Source organism: Fistularia commersonii, chromosome 34, assembly GCF_037954325.1.
Source record: "Fistularia commersonii isolate RoL2024-O1a breed Wild chromosome 34, RoL_Fcom_v1.0, whole genome shotgun sequence".
Classification (NCBI taxonomy): Eukaryota; Metazoa; Chordata; class Actinopteri; order Syngnathiformes; family Fistulariidae; genus Fistularia; species Fistularia commersonii.
Genome location: NC_141317.1, coordinates 8,979,122 through 9,004,187, shown reverse-complemented (window position 1 = coordinate 9,004,187; position 25,066 = coordinate 8,979,122). Strand labels below are relative to the sequence as shown.

At 41.5% G+C, this 25,066-nt stretch overlaps 1 protein-coding gene across 2 annotated transcripts in view; it reads left to right on the top strand.

Moving 5' to 3' along the window:
* The first annotated feature begins 965 nt into the window (after window positions 1–965).
* LOC147214514 (solute carrier family 12 member 5-like) overlaps window positions 966–25,066 on the top strand; it is a 42,507-nt gene continuing 18,406 nt past the window's right edge. For both annotated transcript variants that reach the window (XM_086141753.1, XM_086141752.1), the window contains exons 1-3: window positions 966–1,316; window positions 22,740–22,843; window positions 22,943–23,083. In XM_086141753.1, the coding sequence (XP_085997879.1) occupies window positions 1,262–1,316; window positions 22,740–22,843; window positions 22,943–23,083 (300 nt within the window). In that variant the 5' untranslated portion in view covers window positions 966–1,261. The remainder of the gene's footprint in view (window positions 1,317–22,739; window positions 22,844–22,942; window positions 23,084–25,066) is intronic.

Here is a 25,066-nt window from a genome sequence, read left to right as displayed (position 1 = left end):
TGTGGTTTTTGGCAATGCTTTCTTCATCACTAGGCAGGTGGTGTGGATTAGTGCCGATCTCTGACCTTCAGTACGTGATGAGAAGCGCACCATACAGGCATGTATAATCCACCGGCTTGAAATTTGGTCTTTTACGGCCACCCGGATGCTTTTTCCTCATCAATGATGATCAATATTTTGTTTTTTTTTTTCTATTTTCTTCCATTCTCCCCCAAAGCAATCTTGTTTCAGATATTTCCCATCTGACATCTAATGTCACCGCACGTCAGGGTCACCCCATCGATTGCTTCGAATTGTAATTTATTGACTTGCAGCCTCCTGGTGGTCCAGGGCGCTCATCTGTGGTTAAAAACAAAACAAAACAAAAAAATTATATATATTGCGACGTTGACGTGCATCCGAGTAAAAGATGTATTTCTCTGCGGTGAAATAAAACGAAGGCTCTCCCATCAGAATCCCCTCATCTTGTCTGTATTTGGTTGGATTAAGATTATAAGCAAGTATTAAAGTTGGAAACTACCAGTACACCCCCCCCCTCCAAACACACACACACACACAGCCAGTGTGTGTGTGCGGTAACAGTCATTTTAAGTTATAAGTGCAGCCTGCGGCCCTTCCCACGGATAATGGGCCGAGCATAAAGGAGAGTCTGGGTGGGGGAACAATAATAAAAGGGAGGATGAACGTGTAGTAATGAAACGCAATCTTGTTTTCATCTGAAAAGAACATCGGAGGAGATGCGAAATCTCAGGAGGCACTACTTTGTCATCTTCCGTGCGTCCCGTCCCGTCCCGTCCGTCTCTCAATCCCGCTCCATCCTCCTGATGAGATGGATGATGGTGCGTGAGAGCGAGCGAGGGAGAGCGAGGGAGCGAGCGAGCGAGGGAGGGAGGGAGGGATAATACCTTCTGAATACATGATGAATGTAGTCATCGGGCTTAAAGTGACTTGGGGGTGAGCGGCGCACAGGAGGCGGGAGAGTGCATGTTTGGGACACCGTGCGCCATCATCGACCCGCCCCGTCGACCCCCGCCAGCCTTTCCCAGCCTCCGTCCCGCGAACCTGACGGGGACCCCGCACGAGCCCCGCACGAGCCCCGCACGAGCCCCGCACGAGCCCCGCACGAGCCCCGCACGAGCCCCGCACGGGACGGGACGGGGGACCGCGTTGCGTTTTCCTGCAAATCGGCAGCAGAAGCCAGGGATCTTTTTCCCGCCGGGCAGCAAAAGCTCAGCGTCCACGAGCCTGAGGAGGAGAGAAGATGCTGAACAACATGACGGACAGCGAGGAGGGAGAGGGTGGACCCAACAGCCTGGGTGAGTGACGAAACCTGTGCGTAAGTGTGTGTGTGTGTGTGTGAGTGTTTATGCTCGCCCTGCTGATCACATGTTTTCTGGGTGATGTTGTTTATGCAGGGAGATAAAGGTCAAAGGTCAGATGTGCATCCATAGGTGTTGGATAAGATAAACTTTATTGATCCCCATTGGGGAAATTCCTTATAATGTCAAAAAAAATACCACCTAAAAAGTAAATGAAATATGAATATAAATATAAATAGAGAGGCAGAAGACGTGCACAAATAAATAGACAACAACAGCAGCGACGACACGTTGCACGTTCGGGAGAATCCATCGTCCTCGTCCTCCTTTTCTCGTCTTTTCTTTGTATTCTTTTTTGTTTTTTTTGTTCTTGTTTTTCATGTAAATCAGGAGCAGCTTGCCTCCGACTCGCTGCCGGGCCGAGCGACGGCGCCGCCGCATCAGCGCAGACATTTCGCGGCTCACTCGGGGAGCATGAATGGACCTCGCTTTCATTCTCAAAATCCGTCGGGTGTTTGAGCCGCGTTTGGAATATATTCACGTATGCAAACATGTCACACTCTCCCCTTGTGTTTTATTTCCAACACATCCAGTCTATCAAATCGCCAGTGCGGACATGGTTGTTTTTTTTTTTGTTTTTTTTTTAAATAAAACACTGTGATAAAGGATTAATGATGCAATACCATCACAAAAAGCAGACGAGACCAGGGGTAGGAGGAGATTTTTGGATGGAGATGCAGGCAGGTGATCGGCTCCAGGAGCAGCCGGAGGGAAGAGAAGACGGGAAAACGATAACACACATTTGTAACCGTACTTCTGTTGACCGCCTGTGTGTCCGGCAGTCGGTCGCTGTCTGCACACTGTCGGCTCTAAACACCCCAGACCGGAGCGTGGCAGACCTCCAGAGGCCTGCCGTTCATTTCCCGCCACCGGTCGGTACCACTTCTCCACCACCAGCCTGGTAGCTCCTTGTGTCCTCCTGGAAGGTCAGATTTATCGGACGTTAAACGACCGACAGCGGTTTACTATTACGACGCATCTGAGATTTATTGTTATTATTGATGATGTCTCCGTGCCGCGCTTGATTCTGTCCATCCAGGAACCGGCATCGCCCTCACACGTTCTTTTCTCATGCATCGTCCTCTCAAAGCTGGACGCGCACGTGGTTGAAACACCATCAAACACACGCTTTGTGCAGAAAACATGCTTCAGACAAGTCCTCGAGCCCTGAGCGAAAAATAAACATATAATTATATCATGCCATTAATTCAAAGTTTGCTATGTTCGGGCATTTCCTTTAAAGGCGGTGGGATTATTCAACCTCCGGAAACAAAAACAGCCCACTGACATTATTTAATCTGCTTGCCAGATGTTGGTCACCACATGGACCGATGTTTGAATATGAAGCAATTTGTTTGATTGCCAACACGTTCAAACGCCACGTCCCCGCCTCTTCTTTCCCCCCCCGGCGTGCAATTTGGCTGAGAGAGATGGCGGCAACAGTAGAAACATCTTTCAGGGCCCGTCGCTATTTCACTCCGCACTTATAAACATGCAAACCTGCAGAACGATGCTCGTAGAGTCTAATTCCTTGGTCCGAAGAGAACTTTCTCAATGAACGTACATCGTGCCATTGCGTGAAGTACGCTGCTCAGAACGATAAAGGAACACAAAAATAATAAATCCTAGATGTGAATGAACGAAATTTTCTTTGTTCTTTACATCATTGAATGTGCCGACAACAAAATCAGAACAAAATGATCAATGGAATTTGCAGTCGCACCCGAAATGAAAGTGTAAAAACACACTCCAGGCTGATCCGACGTTGATGCAATCTCCTTTAAACAAGTCCAAATCAATCAGTGTTGCTTCCTAAGTGGTTGTTTAGGTGTGTTTTTTTCAAGCAGTGTATTTTTTGAGGCAGAAAAGTGGCATATTTATGATTTATATATTCATCATGTTCACATGTTGTTGTCTCGGTGGTGCTGAGTAGTCATGAGTGTTATCTCATTGCCGTGGAGTGCAGAATTATGTAAATCATCTGTCTTGATGTCATAGGAAGGGTTTTAATATCGCTCCCTCCGGGTAATTTAGTTGATGTATTTGCTGCAGATTTACAGCTTTAATTTGCTGTGCATCTCAGACGCAGCTTTGGGCCTCCGGTGTGCGGCAGGCAAACTGCGAGGCTTCTCGTCAGCGATCGTCGGGAAGATAAGTCCCGTCACCGATCGTCCGTAATCCCCCGACGTGTCGGGCATGTTCAGTGTTTCAGACTCGGGCTTAAACCTGCACCGAGCGAGCGGGTCTGAATGTCAAAGTTGGATTAAAAGGATCTTGACATATTGTTCACATTTATATAGATTAATCCTTTTCATTATGCTTATTGTACGGAAGCGCTGAAATTCATTTCCTGATGTTCGGTGCACCCGTGACACATTTGACATCATAACGGGAAAGGGAGTGACGTAAACGCTCCCATCGAGGTGATAACGTGACGTACTAGTGTGCAATCAATGGCAAAAGAAAAGCTGATCTTCTGAAAAGCACATAAACATAAGTAAAGGATAAATTTGATATAAATCGGCTGGAAAAATGATTCAAAATCACTTTTGAGTCATTTTACAAGTGTTTTTCATGTGTTTCCTACTTCCGGGGTCACAGCCAATCACCTGCCTCCATCTAACCCACAGCCAATCACCTGCCTCCATCTAACCCACAGCCAATCACCTGCCTCCATCTAACCCACAGCCAATCACCTGCCTCTGCATCACCAACTAACTTTCTATCTTCATCCCTTCCATCCATAAACTTCCTCAATTGAAAAAAAAAATCTTCCTCCAAATATAACAATGATCCTTTCCATTTGGACCCAAACATGTTTTGCTTAAAAACTGAATATAGAACCTGCAAAGCTCAATAACATACAATATATCACTTAATATTGCTTCTTCTTCTTCTTCTTCTTCTTCTTCTTCTTCTTTCGGCTTTTCCCTTCAGGTGTCGCCACAGCGAGTCAACTTTCTCCATCTAACCCTATTCTCTGTATCTTCCTCTCTCACTCCAACTACCTTCATATCCTCTCTCACTACGTCCATAAATCTTCTCTTTGGTCTTCCTCGAGACCTCTTGCCTGGCAGCTCCAGTTCCAGCATCCGTCTACCAATATATTCACTATCTCTTCTTTGTTCATGACCGAACCATCTCAGTCTGGCTTCTCTGACCTTCTCTCCAAAACATCGAACATGTGCCGTCCCTCTGATAGACTCATTCCTGATCCTCTCCATCCTGGTCACTCCCAAAGGGAACCTCAACATCTTCATCCCTGCAACCTCTAGTTCTGCCTGCTGTCTTTTGGTCATTGTAACAGTTTCTAGTCCAAACATCATCGCTGGTCTCACCACTGTCTTGTACACCTTTCCTTTTATTCTGGCTGAAAGTCTTCTATCTCTTGGTACCCCTGACACTTTTCTCCACCCATTCCAACCTGCTTGGACCCGTCTCTTCACCTCTTTTCCGCACTCGCCGTTGCTCTGGACTGTTGACCCTAAGTACCTGAAATCCTCCAGCTTCTTGATCTCCACTCCCTGTAGCCTCACCGCTCCACCCGAGTTCCTCTCGTTCACACACATATATTCTGTCTTGCTGCGACTAACTTTCATTCCTCTCCTTTCCAGAGCATACCTCCACCTCTCTAGATTTTCCTCTACCTGTTGTCTGCTCTCACTACAGATCACAATGTCATCTGCAAACATCATGGTCCATGGGGATTCCTCGTCTATACAAGATGTAGTCTACCTGCGTGCTCCTACCTCCGCTCTTATAAGTTACCCTATGTTCCTGTTTTTTCTGGAAAAAGGTGTTCACTACAGCCATTTCCATCCTTTTTGCAAAATCTACCACCATCTGTCCCTCTGCATTCCTATCCTGGATACCAAATCTGCCCATCACTTCTTCATCCCCTCTATTGCCTTCACCAACATGTCCATTGAAGTCTGCACCAATGACCACTCTCTCATTTCTGGGAATATTCTGCATCACTTCATCCAACTCATTCCAGAACTTCTCCTTCTCTTCAGATTCACATCCCACCTGTGGGTCATAGCCACTAACAACATTGAGCATCACACCTTTGATTTCCAGTTTCAGACTCATAAGTCTATCTGACATTCTTTTCACCTCTAGGACGTTCCTAACAAACTCCTCCTTCAAGATAACTCCTACTCCATTTCTCTTCTTGTCAGTACCATAATAGTACAACTTAAAGCCTGCTCCTAAGCTTCTAGCCTTACTACCTTTCCACCTGGTCTCCTGGACACACAGTATATCCACCTTCCTTCTCTGCATCATGTCCACCAACTCTCTACCTTTTCCTGTCATAGTCCCAACATTCAAAGTCCCTACATTCAGTCCCAGACTCTTTCCTTTCCTCCTCTCTCTCTGCTTCCGAACACGCACTCCTCCTCTTCTTCTTCTTCTTGTTCTTCGACCCACAGTAGCCCAATTTCCATTAGTACCCTGTAGATCATCAGTACCAATGGCGGTCGTTGTTAACCCGGTCCGCGACCGATCCGGTATGGTATAGTTTTGGTTGACTCGCATATTTGGTTTTGGCAAAAGTTTTACGCCGGATGCCCTTCCTGACGCAACCCTCTGCATTTATCCGGGCTTGGGACCGGCACAAGGAGACACTGCTCCGTGCCCTCCCAAGGCAGGCTTGGAGAGGCACGGGCCAGTGCCGCCCTGGGGCTGCATTATATCACTTAATATTGCACACGTGCAAAATAGAAATTCCAATTAAAAATACACATCAATGACATTCATTACTTAAATAAAAATTCAATAAAAATGCCTCTTTTTTGTTGCAGCCTTCTGAAATAAATTTCAACAGTAACCTTTTTCCACAGGCTAATAATAAATGTGAAAATAAAATAACCAATAATAAACTAATAATACTATCATTCGATGAACGTGAAACCGTTCAAGCCCGTGTCTGGGAGGCGGTCGGCAATCTTGAGAATAATCGAGTATTTAATTAAGAGTGATTTTATTTTAGTTTGTTCATTTTTAAAATGCAATTTTAAATTCAAAGATTATGGCGCCTTTGAAACATGTAAATAACTGTGTAAAAATATTTTTGTCGCTCTTAATAAATGACTCCACAACGCCAATGGAAGGATGACGGCGCGCAGACGACTCAAATAGACATCGAATATTTATCTTAAAAGTAACATTAAATAAGAATAAGAATAAGAACAACTTTATTTATCCCGAAGGAAATTGTTGTGCCAGAGTTTCAAGTAAAACATAACAATAAGAAATAACAGTAGGAAATTGTATAAACAGTATAAAAAAAAGGGTGGAGAATAAGAAATACAAATAAAACTATAAAGTGTCAAAGTAAAATGTTTTGTCACATACAGAAATGTCATTTTATTTCTCTGCAGTTTTTCATTGTGACATATTTTGTTCATACATTCAAAGCATTTATTGTCACATGCACAGTGTAGAAACATATTTCACTGTACAGAGAAATTCCTGCTTTCCTGTCCGCAGTGCATTTGGATATGAAGCATAAAGGCATAAAGGCACCATCACATGGTGCTGTGAATTTGGAAATAAAACAAAAAAAATGCGAACGGAGCGCGTCATGCATTTTTCCTGCCATTTAAAGTCAAGGATCCGGGCTTTCGAAGCGGCGGTTAACGCCGATTTTCGCTCGAATTCGTCTCCGGCTCCTGAGACATGGAAGCAGGTGTTTGGAAAAGAAGCAACTGGTTCTCTTTCGGTTTCCACTGACGGCAGCGTTACATTTTCATCTGGGGTCGGCGACTGTGTGAGATCTGGCTCGGCTGAGCGACTGAGGTGGAGAGCTGGACGCCGCCGGGGGGGGATTTCTTGTAATCCCATCTCTCCACTCTCCTTAGATTGGAGATTATGACCTCCAGTGAGGTCCACTCTTGGTTTTCCTCATCGCTTTCAGCTTTTCTGGGCTCACTCGCACAAAGTCTTTGGGTTTTGACCCCTTTTCAAAGCGTGTGTTAGACTATCTGAGGAGGTTCTCAGTCGTCGCGAATCTTTGTCGAGATCTTCTTGTTGCTGCAACTGGATTTGAATTTCTCGTGTTGCGAGTCAGTACATATTGTGTAACCTTATTATTAGGTCTATTTCAGGCAAATGTAAACATTATAGGAAAAGGAAAGGTAAAAGGTAAAATGATGAAAAAGGAATAAAATGAAAGGTAAAATAATAAAATAAAATAAAATAAAATAAAATAAAATAAATAAAATAAAATAAAATAAAATAAAATAAAATAAAATAAAATAAAATAAAATAAAATTAAATTAAATTAAATTAAATTAAATTAAATTAAATTAAATAAAGGTGGCATGGTGGTGCAGTGGTTAGCGCTTCGGCTTCACAGCATGAAGTATCCTGGTTGTGTTCTGACAAAGGAGCCTTTATTTGTGGAGTTTGTATGTTCTTCCCGTGTCTGCGTGGGTTTCCTGCGGGTTCTCCAGTTTCCTCCCACAGTCTAAAAACAAGTAGCAGTTAAATTGGGAAAAATTACCCTGAATAAATAAATGAATGTTGTCTGTCTTTGTATGTTGCCCTGCAATTGACTGGTGACTAGTCCAGGTCATACCCCGCCTCTCGACCAATGGCAGCTCCAGCTTCGGCTCCAGCATCCACCTGAGTGTTGGAAAATGGATAATAATAATAATAATAATAATAATGATAAATTAAATTATTGTTATGTTTGTATTATTATTACCAATAATGATAATAATAATAATCAAGATAAATAAAATAATTAAAGATGAATAATAATAATAATAATAATAATAATAATAATAATAATTTGTACCACAGATTTAGACAAGAATTCACCTTGACCTGGATGACTGAGACCCTCCACAGACAATGACAAAACATGTATTTCATTCATGTTACACGTGTGTTGCTTTTCTGTTTTCATTGGTTCGGCCCTCCGATGGCGTTAAGGCTTTGCAATAATTAATTCCCGACCCATGCAATACACTTTTTAATTACGTCAACTGATTGTTGTATCGTTCTTAATTCCCCGCTACCAGCGCCAAAGATGATGAAAGAATGAATCCCGTTAGTGACTCGTCGCCTCATGTCTTTAACAGGGAAACACGATGCTTTGAATCGAATCTTGTTCTCATTATTTCCGCTTGTCTGCAAGAATAATAGCGAAATCTATATCTCAAAGCCGTTAAAGTCCCCGGAAATGCCGGCATTGATTGATCAAACACGGAATGGCACGCCAACAGATGCATAATGCTGATGCTTTCGTCAGTCAAATTATCCAGATACGTTTTGTTTGTGGTCTTTAAGGCTGCGTGGCCGGGTCCCACTTTACTGTACGTGGCCACTTTCTGTTCAAGATATTAGATTTCCACTTTAAAAGCATGTTTTTTAAAGGCAAAGAGACATTCTGGGAATGCCTGCATATTGTATTCTTTTTGGCATCGCTCTTTAGCTGTTTTGGAACAGCTAAAATTAATATCAGAGGAGGCAACATTGTTTTTATTTAACATTAAAAAGAAAGCTTCACATCTGGAAATACTGAGGCATTGAATTATCCACATTTTTTTTTATCTTATTTCTTGGATCCATCGGCATGTTGACTCATTCTCCCTGGTTCGTATCTGTTCATATCTCTTTGGACCGGGAAGTGGTTCCTCAGCGATAAACCTTATTTATGGCCAACGCAACAGTCATCCGAGTTTTGTGCAAATACCATAAATTAGATTAGTCAAAACTCCCACGGCTGTTTTGTGAGATGCATGTCAAAGCTTTTGCTTCGCGGATTCCACCCAGTTGTTTGTACAGTCGCAATGAATTTATCGGCGATATGTTTGACGGCACATCTCTGAGGCTAAACATCTACACGGCGAACGCTAGCAGGCTAGAAAGACAGTGGAAACTCAACGCTGTTTACCTTGCTAGCATGCTGACATCTGCTATTCAGTGGAAGACACAAAGTATTATATTTTCCACCGTATGGAGTGAATTCCATTGATTTCCATAATGCATGCAGTGTGGGTTAGCATGTACCGATGACCTGCGTCTCACGTAGCGGTTATGTATACAGTATAAAAAGAATTTGTGAATACAGCAAGACGGAGTGTTTATTCAGCTCAGGGGTCGTCCCTACACCGCGGCTGCAAGTGGCTTGGGAAAATAGATTATTAATATTCAATTGATGTGTATTTTTTTAGTGTCAGTTCTTTTTTTTAATTTTAGTTCTAAGCTGGAAGATTACTGTGATCTTGAAATATTAAAATAAGATTATATTTATTATTTTTCACCGCTGAAAATAAATGTCCCAGAAGCCGATATACCCGCCGGCCGGTATAGTCCCGAATTGCAGATGCTGTGCGCAGAAGTAACCGGGTAAAATAAATATTTATGAAGATATTTTCCAAATATTTATTTTTTATTGTTTACTGACACAGTGATTTTTTTTTCCCAATTTATTTTTCAAATTCAGGTCAAAGCTACGCTACACGTTCAAAAAGCCAAAAGCTCAAAATGTTCAAAATGTGTTCATTCCATAAATAAAATTGAATTTCCTCATAGCACTTTGTGGATTTCATAAGCAACACACCACACACTTGTTTATACAAAATGTAAAGGTAATAAAAAGCAACATATACAGTGGTACCTTTATTTTAGACGTCAACAATTATTTCCGGCTCCCGGTGTTTTCTTTTCCATGGAAACCGGGTCTAAATGGCTCTTTGGGTGTTAAAGGTTGCCGACCCTGATTTAGTTTGTATCCCAGGACTTACCGGCTGCACTCGTGCAAGAACCGAATGCGGCCGCAGCTCGGTAAACGGTAACGGTAAACGATAACGGTAAACGGTAACGGTAAACAGGCTACTTCACCCATCTAACGCACTACCTTGCACTACTTTGCACAACTCGCCATTTCTCTCAACCAACCACAAGCGCACTGATCTCACATTATTTTACACTTATTTAATGCCTGTTACATGTTGTCTGTTCAGCAACAACAAATTCCTTCCAGCTGCAAAATTACTTGGCGAATAAAGAAACAATTCTAATTCCGATTCCCTTCGAAAATGACGGCTTTTGTGACTTTCACTCGTGCGCTAGTCGTTTGAAAGAGCATAAGAACGCCCGTCTCCTCGCCGATCGACGCCTATCTGATTACGAACGGCGTGGGGTTTCCGTGTTCTCCCCGAAAACATGCGATGAACGATTGACCGTTAATCGATATCGGTCGCCTTCTTCAATCGAAACCTCATCCGAATGTTTTTCCTGCAGTAACCAGAACGATAGTTTTCCAAAGCAGAAACAAACCAAACACCGGCCTTTCTTTTGTCCCAGTTACATGCAAAGCAAACACAAGTGCGTCCTTTTTTTTTTGTTTTTTTTTTTTATCCCTTCAGGACAATGCAAGCATTCCAGAGATTATGATGCAATCTTGAAACTATAGCGAATCCTCATATATGTAATGGGTTAATAAAAGGCGTTTTTTTTTTTTTTTTACTGTAATGAGTATTCTTTATATTTATGGACAGTTTACGGGGCCGTGCCCGGAGCAGAAAACAAACCACTTTTCATCTGTTTTATTGGGGAAACAAAGGGCAGTAAAATGTTTTTTTACCATTTTTGCTTTGCGGTGGCCTCGGAGCGGTCCGTGGCAGATCGTCTGGCGTTTTGCTCGCTTACTTGATTTATTCACGTCTGAGTCGCCAAGCGAATCCAGCGAGCGGAGGGGATTCTGAAACATCCGCATCAAACACTAGAGAACGGGAAAAAGCACGTCAAGTGATTTCGAGTCACTATTTGCGTCTGCAAAATGTCGCTTTTCGTAAATCGTTATGCTAAAACACAAAAAGCAGAAAGCGTCGCAGCGACTGACGCATCGGAGCGGTAAATGCGAATTAAATGATAGAATTTACGACGAAAACAAGCCAGGTGCTTGTGCAGATCATCGAAAAGGTTCGATGTTATTTTGCAACCGATGACTGCATTTCACTCACATGCAGACGACAATTTCTTTTTTTTTTTTTTTTTTTTTGCCTCCCTCTGTGGCCTCCAGCAGCTGCTCTATAATCCCCTTGAGCCCATGTCCTATTAAGCTTTTAAAAGCTGGTATAAACTGTCCATTTTGTAATAGCCATGTCACATCAAGGGGGCAAATCTGAGCTGCTCGTCTCTGTCAGACCGCAGCCACTTTCAAGTCTGACGCATGAATATTTATGCGTCCTGTCGTTCTCGCCGTCTCCCGTCCGGATATCACCTCCCGTGATGAGCGACTCGGTGGATACGGCAAATAGAATTTAAAATCGTAGCGTAATTACCGAGAAGTAACACGAAATCCAAATTAATCCTTTGTTTTAGTGTGAAGGAGAGCACGAAAATTAGAATGTAATTTAATTGCATGATGAACAGCTTGAGATTCATGAGGAAAAGCAAGTCCACTATGCCTCGCTTCTGTCTTCCCGTGCATTTTGTTGTATTTTTTGAGTCCCATAGTGGCACCAAAACTTGCTGCATCCACACCGAGCATACAGGTTTATTATTAACGTCAACGAACAAATAAAAATTGGTCCATTTTTCTTGGAAAACCCAACACTCCATGTCCGCTTTTCTCTTTTTTGACAACCGCATTTTGCTGATGAGGGTGTCGGGTCCAACGAAAAAGCAGGTCAATTTTTAACAATAAGTAAAAATGCAATTTACAGACCCTGAATCCACATTGCTGTAAGCCATCTGCTGTAAGTTCTGAATCACGGTGTTATGTGACACGGACTAAAAAATGTTTTCAAATCATAGATTTATTCCATGGGCCGGATTGGACCCTCTGGCGGGCTGGTACCGGCCCGCGGGCCGTACGTTTGACATCCCTGCTCTAAACAACCTATGGGAACATGCAATCACTCACCTTTTCATTGGTAAAACTTGACAATTTAGACGAATCTCCTGCATATGTGTCTGGAGGAACTCTTGAGGAACCCCATGCAGATACGGGGAGAACATGGAGGCTCCACACAGAAAGGTCCTCTGTGGGAATCCAACCAGGAACCTTCTCCATCCCCCAAGTTAAGAATAAGAATAATAAGAACAACTTTATTTATCCCGAAGGAAATTTTTGTGCCAGAGTTTCAAGTAAAACATAACAATAATAAATGATAGTAGGAAATTGTATAAACAGTAAAAAAAAGGAGTTAGAAGTTAGCTATTCTTCTATCTTTAACCTCTCTACCGAATCATTTTGGAGGTTCTCCAGTTTGTCCCTGCACGTCATTCCTTGACGTAAAACCTAAGGTCACGTGTGTCGAACTCAAGCCACGCGGGCTAAAAGTCAGTCTTAAAACATCTGATTGTCTTGAAATAAATAAGTTAAACACATGCATTGACCATAAACTACATTTCCCACACTTCATGCCAATACATATCAATGCCATTTTCAACAAGAGGAATTGAGAAATACAAATGATCCCTAAATGTCCAGGAAGAGAAAAGTCGATGCAGATGGAAGGATGTTTCAAGAGAGATGGGAAGGCCGATGCATGTTTGTGCTTCAAGGAGAAAAAGCGGTGTGTCTTTTGTGTTGTGAGGCGGCGGCGGTTGTCAAAGAAAACAATCTACATCTGCATTTTGACACCAAACACAGAGCGAAGTATTACTTGTTTGTAAAGTGTGACAATCGTACAACAGTTATTGTTTTCCAGAAAGGCACACTTAACCAAAAATGAACCCTTTCTGGGATCTTGACAGGAAAAATAAATCAGAAAATAAATATTAACATTATTAATAAACAATGTCTTTGTCTCATCTCTTGATAGATGAGACAAACAGCCTTTTCTTTGAATTGAACAAAAAAATAATCGTTTGTCCACTACAGGTTAAATACCCTGCATTTTGAATCTATTTTTCTCTTAGTTAATCTTTTCGCCGTTATTCTGTATTATTTGACAGTGGTGTGTCCAGGATTTTTATTTATTTTTTTGTTTCAGATAGGGCACAGACTGCAGAATGGCCAGAATGAAATAAAAAATCATAATGCATCTCTGGTATTGTTCAGGGGCCGAGCAAAATGTGGTGGCGATCTGTTTCCGGCCCCCGGGCCGTAGTTTGGGAACTTCTGGTTTAGATCTTGTATGTCAAACTCAAGGCCTGCGGGCCAAATGTGGCCCACCACGTCATTTCATGTGGCTGCGAGAACGTCTTAAAAGATCTGAGTATCCTAAAATAAAGGAGTCCAACTCGCAAGTTCAATGCTCCGTTTGTGTAAATATACAGCAGTATTGATAACAAGGTTGACGTTGACTTTTAGACTATATTCAGGGAGGAAGTAGACAAACAGAACATGGCTAGCACTACCTGAATAGACAACCCTGCAAAGTATGTAGCTTAGCTTAGCTTCACAAATGTCCCTTCATGCCAACCATACATCTACAGCACACGTGTCAAACTCAAGGCCCGCGGGCCAAATGTGGCCCGCAAAAACATCTTAAGTGGTCATTAAATTGCACTGTAGCCACATAAATGCCATTTTCAACAAGTGGAACTGAGAAATACAAATGATCCCAAAATGTCCAGGAAGAGAAAAGTGAGCCCAGATGGAAGGCAGTTTTAAAAAAAGATGGGAAGGTGTCTTTCGTGTTATGAGGCGGCGTCGGTTGTCAAAGAGAACAATCTACATCTGCATTTTGACACCAAACACTGAGCTAAGTATGCTAAAGTTAGCCTTCCAGAAAAACAACATATTGTCCAAGAATTAAAAGCCAAAGTCTGATGGCGGCAGAATGTGTTCACGAAAGCCGCATCCAAAAACACTGCACATGTAACATTTCGGTTTTGAATGAGAAATAAATTCTTTAACATTAAGGAGCATTTCCATTTATTGTACATGACATTTGATTACATGTAGTTCCATTTATACTGTTTAGTTACATGTGGCCCTTTGAGGGAAGCCATTACACTGATGTAAAAATGACTTTGACAGCCCTGCCTTAGTTTATTTACTTTTATACTTGTGTAACATGTATCACCTTCTAGTTTCAAATACCCTTGGACTTCCGAGCTTCACCACCTCACGCTTGCGATCCTTCGTCTCCTTGTAAATATGGATGCAACGTGACTCTGGACTCTAATGAATAAATCACAGATGAGTCGCGAACCCCCTTCCCCTCCCCCGCGGCTGATAATCACAATCACATTTATGCGTCTGAAAAAGATGGAGACTCACTTTGTGTGTCACAGTTACCCTCTTTTTTTTTTTTTTTTCATCTGGTTATTTCAAAAAAAATGCAACTTTGGGTCCGAGAAGGGCTTTTAGATATTGTGTGTGTTTGCGTGCGTGTTTGAAAGCACACGAAAAGAATAAAAGGGGAACAAAAGAAGCGTCCATGAGCCAGTGATTTCCTTGGAAGACGGTGCTTATGGTTCAGACGGGGCGTCTCATCCTCGTCTGACCTGCGGGCTCAAGCCAAAGTATGTATGGCCGAATGCATTTTATTACATCTCCGTATCAGTTTAATACGAATCCACAAACTCCCATCGCTCGGCTGTATTTTTTTTATTTTATTTTATTTTTTTTACGAGCCCCTTCATCTGTTTCCCTTTTTCCGTGTTCGTTGCCGTCACGACGTATGGAGGCGATTTTTTTTTTTTTTTTTTTTTTTCCTTTCGCGCGACTGATTTTGAGGGTTTTAAAAGACGTCATAACCGTGTTTTGTTTTTGTTATTCGCAGCTGTTCATCTCCTCGTCGCGCCGCAGGTGCAGGTGAAGTCGTTCCAGACGTTTATTTCGCTCCGTCAAAATATATCGTCGGGCGATTTCCAGTTTCGTCAGACCGAAAAGCCAATTTCACGTGGCTCACATGCATGTCAGATAAACTCCCACAGACAGAATTTGCTTTTCTGGTCTGAGTTTATCAGACTTGGATTACGGCGTCCGGCTGCATCTTTTACCGGTTATGAGCTCGAGCAGAAGCCGCAATCCTCGGGAGGCAAAGCGGCTCTTGGTTTTTTTATCATTGACCGGCGCAAATGTAATTTATTTTTTTAACACCGGTTCAACTGGCATCTTTCACTTTCAAAAAAAAAAAAAAAGGGTCCAAAAGGGAAACAAAATAAATTTGCGTAGAATCGACAGGCATGACAAAGTCACCCCCCCGACTCATTCGCCGCAGATCGGGATGATCTCTCGCTACAAGGATATTACGCCGGTAATGATAAAAGGATGCGGTACATGAATAACAATTATGTTTTCTGTTAGCAATGAAAAACGTTTCACTAACAGCACCGCTCATCACTTTTTTGCGATATTGCAACATCTTTCCAAGAAGAATATCAAACATTTTCCTGTCTAGAAAGGAGGGAACATAGTTTCAGCGATTTAAAAAAAAAAAAAAAAAAAAGAAATAAAAAACAATTCCCAGATATTATTATTTGCATATTTGCAGCAGCTGTTTCGCGGCTCTTGAAAGACATCCATGGAAAATGCATGGGTGTAAGTGGTACACAAGCAGTGTGTGTGTTCACAAACACAAAAAGGGAAAGAGTCCGATTGCACTCGGAACGGGGTTGAGAAACATCAAGGTATTTCCCCGAACATCTGGCGCTCATCTTTCTTGGACACACACCTTGATGTCGCGGACAAACGTGGACGCGAAGTTCACTGGCGCGGTCAGGAACTCGAAAATATTTGACATGAGTCGCTGACAGCGACCAAAACGGTTTAATAATTCAGTGCACATATTGAGCGTCATTGAAATGTCATCAGGAGTGGAAGTTACACTCCCGTGACCCCGAGCGTTCGTGCCGCGCCGCCGTTCTTCCCCCGATCGCTTTGATTCCGCGGCCAGTTTTTCAAACATCGGTTTGATATTCGGTGCTTCCTGCAAATTCCTCCGGGGGCCGTGGGATGCGGAGCTGCCGGAGGCTGAGAAGCGGAGTGAATCACTCGTACTGTTTACCTACGCTGTGAAAACACATGGGTGACAAAGGAGACAGGTGGACCGCACCACACACACACACACACACACACACACACACACACACACACTCTGGTGCGAAAGCACGTGAGATGAGCTGCAGATGGCCGTCATTGTCCGGTCAGATTGGTGGTGTGGGTTAGGGTTAGCTTTACCTAATTTTATATTTTTAACTTTATTTTTATACATTCATTTTGTTCTTAACTGTTCTTTTAATTTTATTTTGATTTTTTATTTTTTTTTAGTTATATTTATTATTTTATTTTATTATCTTTATTTTTATTATTAACAATAAGTTATTTTGATTCTGATTCAGATGAGTGAATGAATGAATAGAAATAGAATAGAATGGGGAAATGTCAACTACTCACAGCAGAAAGTGGACAGTGCAAGAAAAGTTATCCAAAATAGAAACACTAAAAATAAACAATAAACAGTGTTAATAACATGTGGGGAAAAACAGGTTATTGTGAAACGTGCACTTTGCCTGTTTTTGGCGTGTTGTGTGACAAACATGTACTTTACCAGTCTTTACCAGTAACTCCATGATGTGTGTTATCGATATAACATACCAGTGTTTCTAAGACGGAATTATTAACTGGCTGACAAATAAGTCTACATTTTCTTAGTTTTCTTGTTTCTCGATAAAAGCTTGTCTATAACATCGATCAGTGTCCGGACCGCCGATCGCTGCTGATCGTCATTGATCGTTGATGGATGTTGCTGGTTGTTCGTTGAAATTCGAGGCCTTGTTTCTGAAATAAATTCCAATAAACAAGTTGCACCTGAACAGTATGACAATATATAAACAGGAGATTCAAAGTGTTTATCGGTCTGTCCAAATCAGGGCTGTCAAACTCATTTTGATCGAGGGCCACGTCAGGAAATGGTTGCCCTCAAAGGGTCACATGTAAAAACAAACGTGTTACTAGTTGCTCTTTTCCAAAGCTAGCTGTCACTGCTACAGTGTTTTTGGATGCATGAACACCGTCTGCTGCCATCGTAGTTTGGCTTTTAATTCTTGGACAATTTGTTGTCTTTCTGGAAGGCTAACTTTAGCATACTTAGCTCAGTGTTTGGTGACACCTTCCCATCTTTTTTTAAAACTGCCTTCCATCGGCGTCAACTTTTCTCTTCCTGGACATTTAGGGATCATTTGTGTCTCTCAGTTCCACTTGTTGAAAATGACATTTACGTGGCTACAGTGGGATTTAATGATTTAATGACCACTTGAGATGTTTTTGCGGGCCACATTTGGCCCGCGGGCCTTGAGTTTGACACGTGTGCTGTAGATATATGGTTGGCATGAAGGGACGTTTGTGAAGCTAAGCTAAGCTACATACTTTGCAGGGTTGTCTATTCAGGTAGGGCTAGCCATGTTCTGTTTGTCTACTTCCTCCCCTGAATATAGTCTAAAAGTCAAAGTCAACCTTATTGTCAATACTGCCGTATGTTCACACATACGGAGCATCGAACTAGCGAGTTGAACTCCTTTATTTTAAGATATTCAGATCTTTTAAGATGTTCTCGCAGCCACATGAAATGACGTGGTGGGCCACATTTGGCCCGCAGGCCTTGAGTTTGACATACATGGTCTAAACCAGAGGTTACCAAACTACGGCCCGGGGGCCGGAAATGGTCCGCCTCCACATTTTGCTCGGCCCCTGAACAATACCAGAGATGCATTATAATTTTTTATTTCATTCTGGCCATTCTGCAGTCTGTGCCAAAAAAAATAAAAATCCTGGACACACCCCTGTCAAATAATACGGAATAATGGCGAAAAGATTAGCTAAGAGAAAAATAGATTCAAAATGCAGAGTATTTAAACTGTAGTGGACAAACTTTTTTTTTTTTTTTTTTGTTCAATCTAAAGAAAAGGCTGTTTCATTCATTCATTTATAATGTCAATATTTATTTTCTGATTTTTTTCTTTCCTGTTAAGATCCCAGAAAGGGTTCATTTTTCGTTTGTGTGTGGCTTTCTGGAAAACAATAAATGTTTTACAATTGTCACACTTTTTGTTACAAACCAGCCCGGCCTCCCGTCAGAGAAGGGAAAAGTTATTTGGCCCTTGCAGGAAAAAGTTTGGGGACCCCCGGGTCTAAATGATTTATCAATAAAAAAGTGAGAAATGTGTGTGCAATGTGTGAGCGTGGCCCCGGGACGAGCCCGAGCGGGATAAACGATAAAAAAATGAATGAACGGATGAATGAATGGTCACGATGTGCTTATAAATCCCATGTTTTCTTGATTTATTGCTTCTTACAAATCCCTGCTACTAAACAGAGCCAGATGAATGAGTCACTATGATTAATATTTCATGAATGTTATGTCCTAATATTAGGAATTACAAGATGTGCTATCAATTTAGCCAAACAGCATTTTATTGGTCATCTCATGGATGTGGAAGCCAAACTCTTCCCACCAGTGGATCCAGAAGATGTGACGGTGTGACCCACCTGCGCTCGATGAGGTCACATCCCCTCCGTTTTTGTGTGACGTGAATGAATGAGTGCGCACACACACACACACACACACACACGAGGGTTCGCATGAGGTGAATTATGTTTCAATCGCTTCTTCTTTTTTTTTTTTTTGATTTAAAGCTGATTTCGGTCTGAGTCGAAATACAGATTTGAAAATCCCGTGGGATTACGGGACGCTCGGGTCGCCGGTTTCGGCCCACCGTCAAACTGCCAGCGATTGTTTTTCAGTTTTGAAATCCCGTTCTTTATTATCATCCGCTGGAACCCTCTCCTCCACGTTTTATCTTCAGTTTCTTTTCGTCTTGGAGGTCCATTGGATCTGTCCGTATTATTATCACTGTCATTGTGATTTTTGGATATATTTCCAAAGCAAGGAGCTGGCGTTCCCTCCGAAGGATTACGCCGTGTGTGAGCAGTTCGGCTGACATTTGACTTTTTTGTTTTAAAGATTAAGCGAACAGCAATAATGCAGCCGGCGGGGGGAATTCAGCTCTTTGTGAGTCGTCGGATTTCCGTCCACGTCGTAACTCGTGATTGTCACAACAATGGCTCAGGATTGTCTCACAATAACATGAGGAAAAAAGAAAAATGCCCAGTTGGGGATGGGAGAGGGATCGAAAGTATCGACGAAACAAAGATTTAAAAAAAAAAAAAATACAAGAGTGCGCCAAAATTAAAGATAATTTATTTTTCATAAAGAAAATTTATGATAGCATGACGTCTGGAGCTAAAATCCGCACTTCTTCAGATGCTTACCAAAATTTGTTTAACAAACATTTTACTGTGGCATCATTTTTAAAGGAAATGATTACATGATTCCCCCCTTTTCTTTATTTTTGCATTATTTTTCACCTCTTGTTAAATACATAATTTCATTTTCACATTATCTTAAACATTATTTTTTTTAGAAAAGGCCCAAGAAACATTTTTATATATGTAGAGATGGAACTGAACATTCTTGATCCGAGGATTTGAGCATAAAATCCATATACAGACGATATAACCTGCACTGTAAAACTACTATCGCTTTTCTTTCTTTTTTTTTCTGCACATTAACACTCCTGTCACTATAAAAAACAAACGTAACCATATCTACCTCAGCATAATTATTTATAATTCTTTGTACTTTTGCACCGTGGGTCTTAGAGTACGGCAGTATTGACAATAAAGTTGACTCTGACTTTGGCTTTTATAAAGACTACAGGATTGTCTCAGAAAATTAGAATATTGTGATAAAGTTCTTTATCTTCTGTAATGCAATTAAAAAAAAAAAAAAAAAAAAAAACTTTTTCATGATATTCTAATATTTTGAGATAGGATTTTTGAGTTTTCTTAAGATGTAAGCCATAATCAGCAATATCAAAATAATAAAAGGCTTGCAATACTTCAGTCGATTTGTAATGAATCCAGAATGTAGGTCATTTTTGTTTTTGGAATTGCATTACAGAAGATAAAGAACTTTATCACAATATTCTAATTTTCACAGACAGTCCTGTATATTCAGGGGAGGAAGTAGACAAACAGAGCGTGGCAAGGTCAACCCAAATAAACAAAAGAATAACCTGATAGACGAGGTCTAATAGCAAAATCCTCATTTAAACCGCGTGGGGTTCGTGTTCGCGGTGTGTAGATCCAAAAAGCTCATCGAGTAGGAGCGGAGGGTTGCTGGTTTAATACCCACTCGGACGTCCGTGCGTAAAGTGTGGACTCACGATTGCCCTGTATGTAGCTTAGCTTAGCTTCACAAGCGTCGCTTCATGCCATCCAATGCAACTACAGCACACGTGTCAAAATCAAGGCCCGCGGGCCAAATGTGCCCCGCAAAAATGTATTAAGAGGTCATTAGATTGCAGTGTATTCACATTAATGCCATTTTCAACAAGCGGCATTGAGAAATATAAATGAACCCTAAATGTCCGGGAAGAGAAAAGTTGATGTCGATGTTCGCGCTTCGAGGAGAAAAAAAACGGTGTGTCTTTTGAGTTATGAGTCCGCGTGGATTGTCAAGGAGTACAATCTACGTCTGCATTTTGACACCAAACACAAAGCTAAGCGTGCTAAAGTTAGCCTTCCAGAAAAACAAATTGTCCAAGAATTAAATACCAAATTATGATGGCGGCAGAAAGTGTTGAGAGAGCTCATCTTCTGGTTGTTGCTTGTGTTCATGTCACCGTGAAAGACTGAAACTTGGTTTGACCAAACACTGATCTCAGACCAGTCCAGGGGTTCATTTTTGAAATGTCATTTTAAATTTGAAGATCATGGCGATCTTGTAACATAAAAATAAGACGTGTTCAAATATTTTTGTCACTCTTAATAAGCGCCAGTAAAAAGCACACAGAGAACGGACGGCATTTTTGTTTTGCTGCCGGTGGATAATTTAAGTCCGGCTTTTTTTTTTTTTTTCCACATAAATCCAAGATTGCCAAGATAAAAGTAACCTTCAACCCATCATCCCTTATTTATCAAAATGTTTTGTTGCATGCGGAAATGTAATAATGTTTTCCCTGCAGTTGTTCATTGATTTTAAAAAAAAGCACCACATTTTTTGTTACTACATACTTTTGCAACAGCAAAAATGGTGAGGTGTAAGCCCGGCACTGAGCGCTGGCAGGATAATAAGAATAAAAATAAGAATAAGAATAAGAATAAGAATGAGAATGAGAATGAGAATGAGAATGAGAATGAGAATGAGAATGAGAATGAGAATGAGAATAAGAATGAGAATGAGAATGAGAATAAGAATAAGAATAAGAATAAGAATAAGAATAAGAATAAGAAGGTCTTTATTTATCCCGATGGAAATTTTGTGCCAGAGTTAAAAGAAAAATATAACAATAATAAATAATAGTAGAAAATTGTATAAACAGTAAAAAAAAAAAAGAGGAAAAGGGAGAATAAGAAATGCAAATAAACTATAAAGTGTCTTAAGTAACAAGTGAAAGACAAGGAGTGCAAGAGAGTATGAAAAAATATTGTACATGTCGCTGTTATTTAATAAAAACTTTACAGCTAAATATGGTTGCGGTCGTAGCGAACGGACCGAACGTCTCTGCTGCAGATCCTCGTCGTGGTTCGGCTTCCCTTGCCGAAATAAAAACCAATAATAGCTCGCTGCGAGTTCTGAGTATTTCATAAAAGAAATCCCTGTGTGTGCCTCTTTATGTAATATTACAGAAATTGGCATTTTTCCCCTCACAATTACTTTAATAGTTTTCATAACGGAGGTTCAGAAACGGGTCACAGCTTTCACACTTTCAGCTGAAGCGGGACGAGAGCGTATCTTTCAAATCAGCAATTCTTTACAGAATAACACTGATTCGTTTAATTCACTGTCCTTTACGTAACAAACGGCGTTCGGAAATAAATGAATTCCTCCCTAATCGAATATATCTTGTGTATTTCAGTGACATGCTAATCTGAAACTTAGCGACGGTCGCTAAAAGAGTAAACAATAGACAATAAACAACTCGTCGCATGTGAAATGTGAGGGAGATGATCTGGATGCAAATCTAGATTCAAGTTAGCTTTCAGCCAATCATCTTCCTCCATCCAACCTTCTCCTCAGCATCCTTCTACCCAGACCTTCTCCATCCATCCATCTCTGTCCACGTCCAAACCATCTCAGCCGGACTTTATCTCCAGAACATTTATCAAGCGCCGTCCCTCCGATGGACCGGTTCCAGATCCATCCGTCCTCCTCGATCCTGAAGAGAACCTCCAAGTGGTCTTCTTCCAGACCGGAGAACATCTCACCTCCGTCCTAAGCAGCTTGTTTACACACCAGGAATCCGAACCATATCCTGCTAGCTCAGCCATTTTCTTTTTTAGTTTGGTTATTTTCATTCCCTCTCAGCCTGTCAGCGAATCCACCAGATGCTTTTTGGAAATCAAATTTTTTTTTTTTTTTGTTTTGTTTTTTCCAGGGGATGGGAACCCCAAGGAGAGCAGTCCTTTCATCAACAGCGGCGCCACCAGCGACGTGGAGAAGAGCCAGCAGTACGACGGCAAGAACATGGCTCTGTTTGAGGTGAGATGACCTTCTAACAGGCTTGCTAGCTTATCCTTGTAGTTGTTGTTGTTGTTGTTGTTGTTGTTGTGGGCTCATCACCTTGTGTGTGTGTTGCAGGAGGAGATGGATACCAGTCCGATGGTCTCCTCTTTGCTCAGCAGTCTGGCCAACTACTCCAACCTGCCGACAGGCAGCAAGGAGCACGAGGAGGCGGAGAACATTGAGGAAGGAGCTCGTCCGTCCAAAAAGCCCGTGACGGTAGGGTGACTTCGGCTCAACGTTACTGTCCTGCAGCAAAAAGTCCAAACATTAAGCACAAACACGGTTATGAACCAAGGGGACGCTCTAGGGACCGGTTTAATATCAGACAATACTTTTATTTATTGTATTCTAATTAATGTTGTTCACTCTTCTGTCTATTTATTTGTGCATGTCTTTAGCGATCTTCTAATTGTCTCTCTATTCAGATTTATTGATGCAACAACTGTTACGCTGCTGTGACAAAAGAATTCCCCCTTTTTTGGATACGATAAAGTATCTTATCTTATACGACAAATAAAAACGGTACGACCAACACAAAAATAGTGTTATTTTGCAAATATAATAATGAACGTGAATCCGAGCTGTGTACTTGTATGTTACTTTATTAGCAGCGTCCTCACATAACAAGAGCAACATCCTCTCTGCCCCCTTATGCTCTCTGGTTGCTATGGTAACAAAATAAGATACACAGCAAAACAAATATAAAGCTCATGAAAAATACAACTCACCATAGCGTGAAATCAATGTGAGCCCTGAGCTCGTTTCTCTGGAAAACGAGCTTGGTGCGTGGGAATCACCTGTCGCCATAAATCCATATGTTAAGTGGATCTCCCGGCCACACACACACACACACACACACACATCCTGGGGTTTGTGCGACGTGTGAATAAGAGGATGAACGCTTCAGTGTCTCCATATGAGTTGTGCATGCTTGTATGTCTAAATCAGGGATGGGCAAACTTTTTTGGCTCAGAGGCCGCATTGACTATTAAAATTTAACAGGCGCGTCAGGTCACCACAAAATACGATACGTATAAAAACAGAAAACGCATGTGTTAACAGAACTTATCAGACTCGTCTTACATTTGCTTTTAAATAAAACCAGCAGGGTTTTGAAGGCTCTGATGTTTGCTTGCATTTCATGCACAAAGCAGTTTTTCCCTTGTAGCTTCACATCTAGATGTCCACGGTAAAGGCTAAATCACAAAGCCAATCTGTGTCATTCAGATCAGGAAAATTAAAAAAAAAAATTAAATAATGTCCTGTTTTAGCTCCCACATTCTTTGATCTGATCATTTAATCATTCACATGAAGTATGAATTCTGTACTAATTTTTTGGCGGGCCGCATTAAAAAGTCCAACGGGCCAGATGTGGCCCGCGGGCCGTAGTTTGCCCACTCCTGGTCTAAATGATGTGTGAACAAGTGAGTGAACGGTTGTGAGTCTAAAAGATGTGTTAATGAGTGTGTGTGTGAACGAGTGAGTGAACGGTTGTATGTTTATATGGCGTATGAATGAGTGAGTGGTTGTATGCGTTTATATGTGTAAATGAGTGAGTGAATGGTCGCATGTCTTTACGACGTGTGAGTGAGGAAACAGATTCATGTCTAAATGATGTGTGAACAAGTGAGTGTGTGTATGAATGAGTGAACAGTTGTTCGTCCAAATGATGTATGAATGAACGAGTGAGTGTGTGAATGAATGAGTGAACGGTTGCATGTTTATATGTGTGTGTGAATGAGAAGGTGAATGGTTGCATGTCTGCATGACCTGTAAGTGAGGGAACAGTTGTAAGTCTAAATGATGTGTGAATGAATGAGTGAGTGAATGAATGAGTGTGTATGTGTGTGTGTGTGTGTGTGTGTGTGTGTGTGAATGCTTGAATGTGTTTCTATGTGTTACTGAGAGGGTGAATGGTAGCATGTCTGCATGACCCTAAAGGATGTGTGAATGAGTGAGTGACTGAGTGAGTGTGTGTTTGTGTGTGTGTGTGTGTGTGTGTGTGTGTGTGAATGCTTGAATGTGTTTCTATGTGTGAATGAGAGGGTGAATTAAATAGGCTCCAGCTCCCCCTGCAACCCTGAGTTTAGGAGAATGAATGAATGAATGAATGAATGAATGAATGAATGAATGAATGAATGAATGAAATGTTGGGGCGGCTCTGATTAGCTTTCACTTCTTCTCATCCTAAAGTGTCCT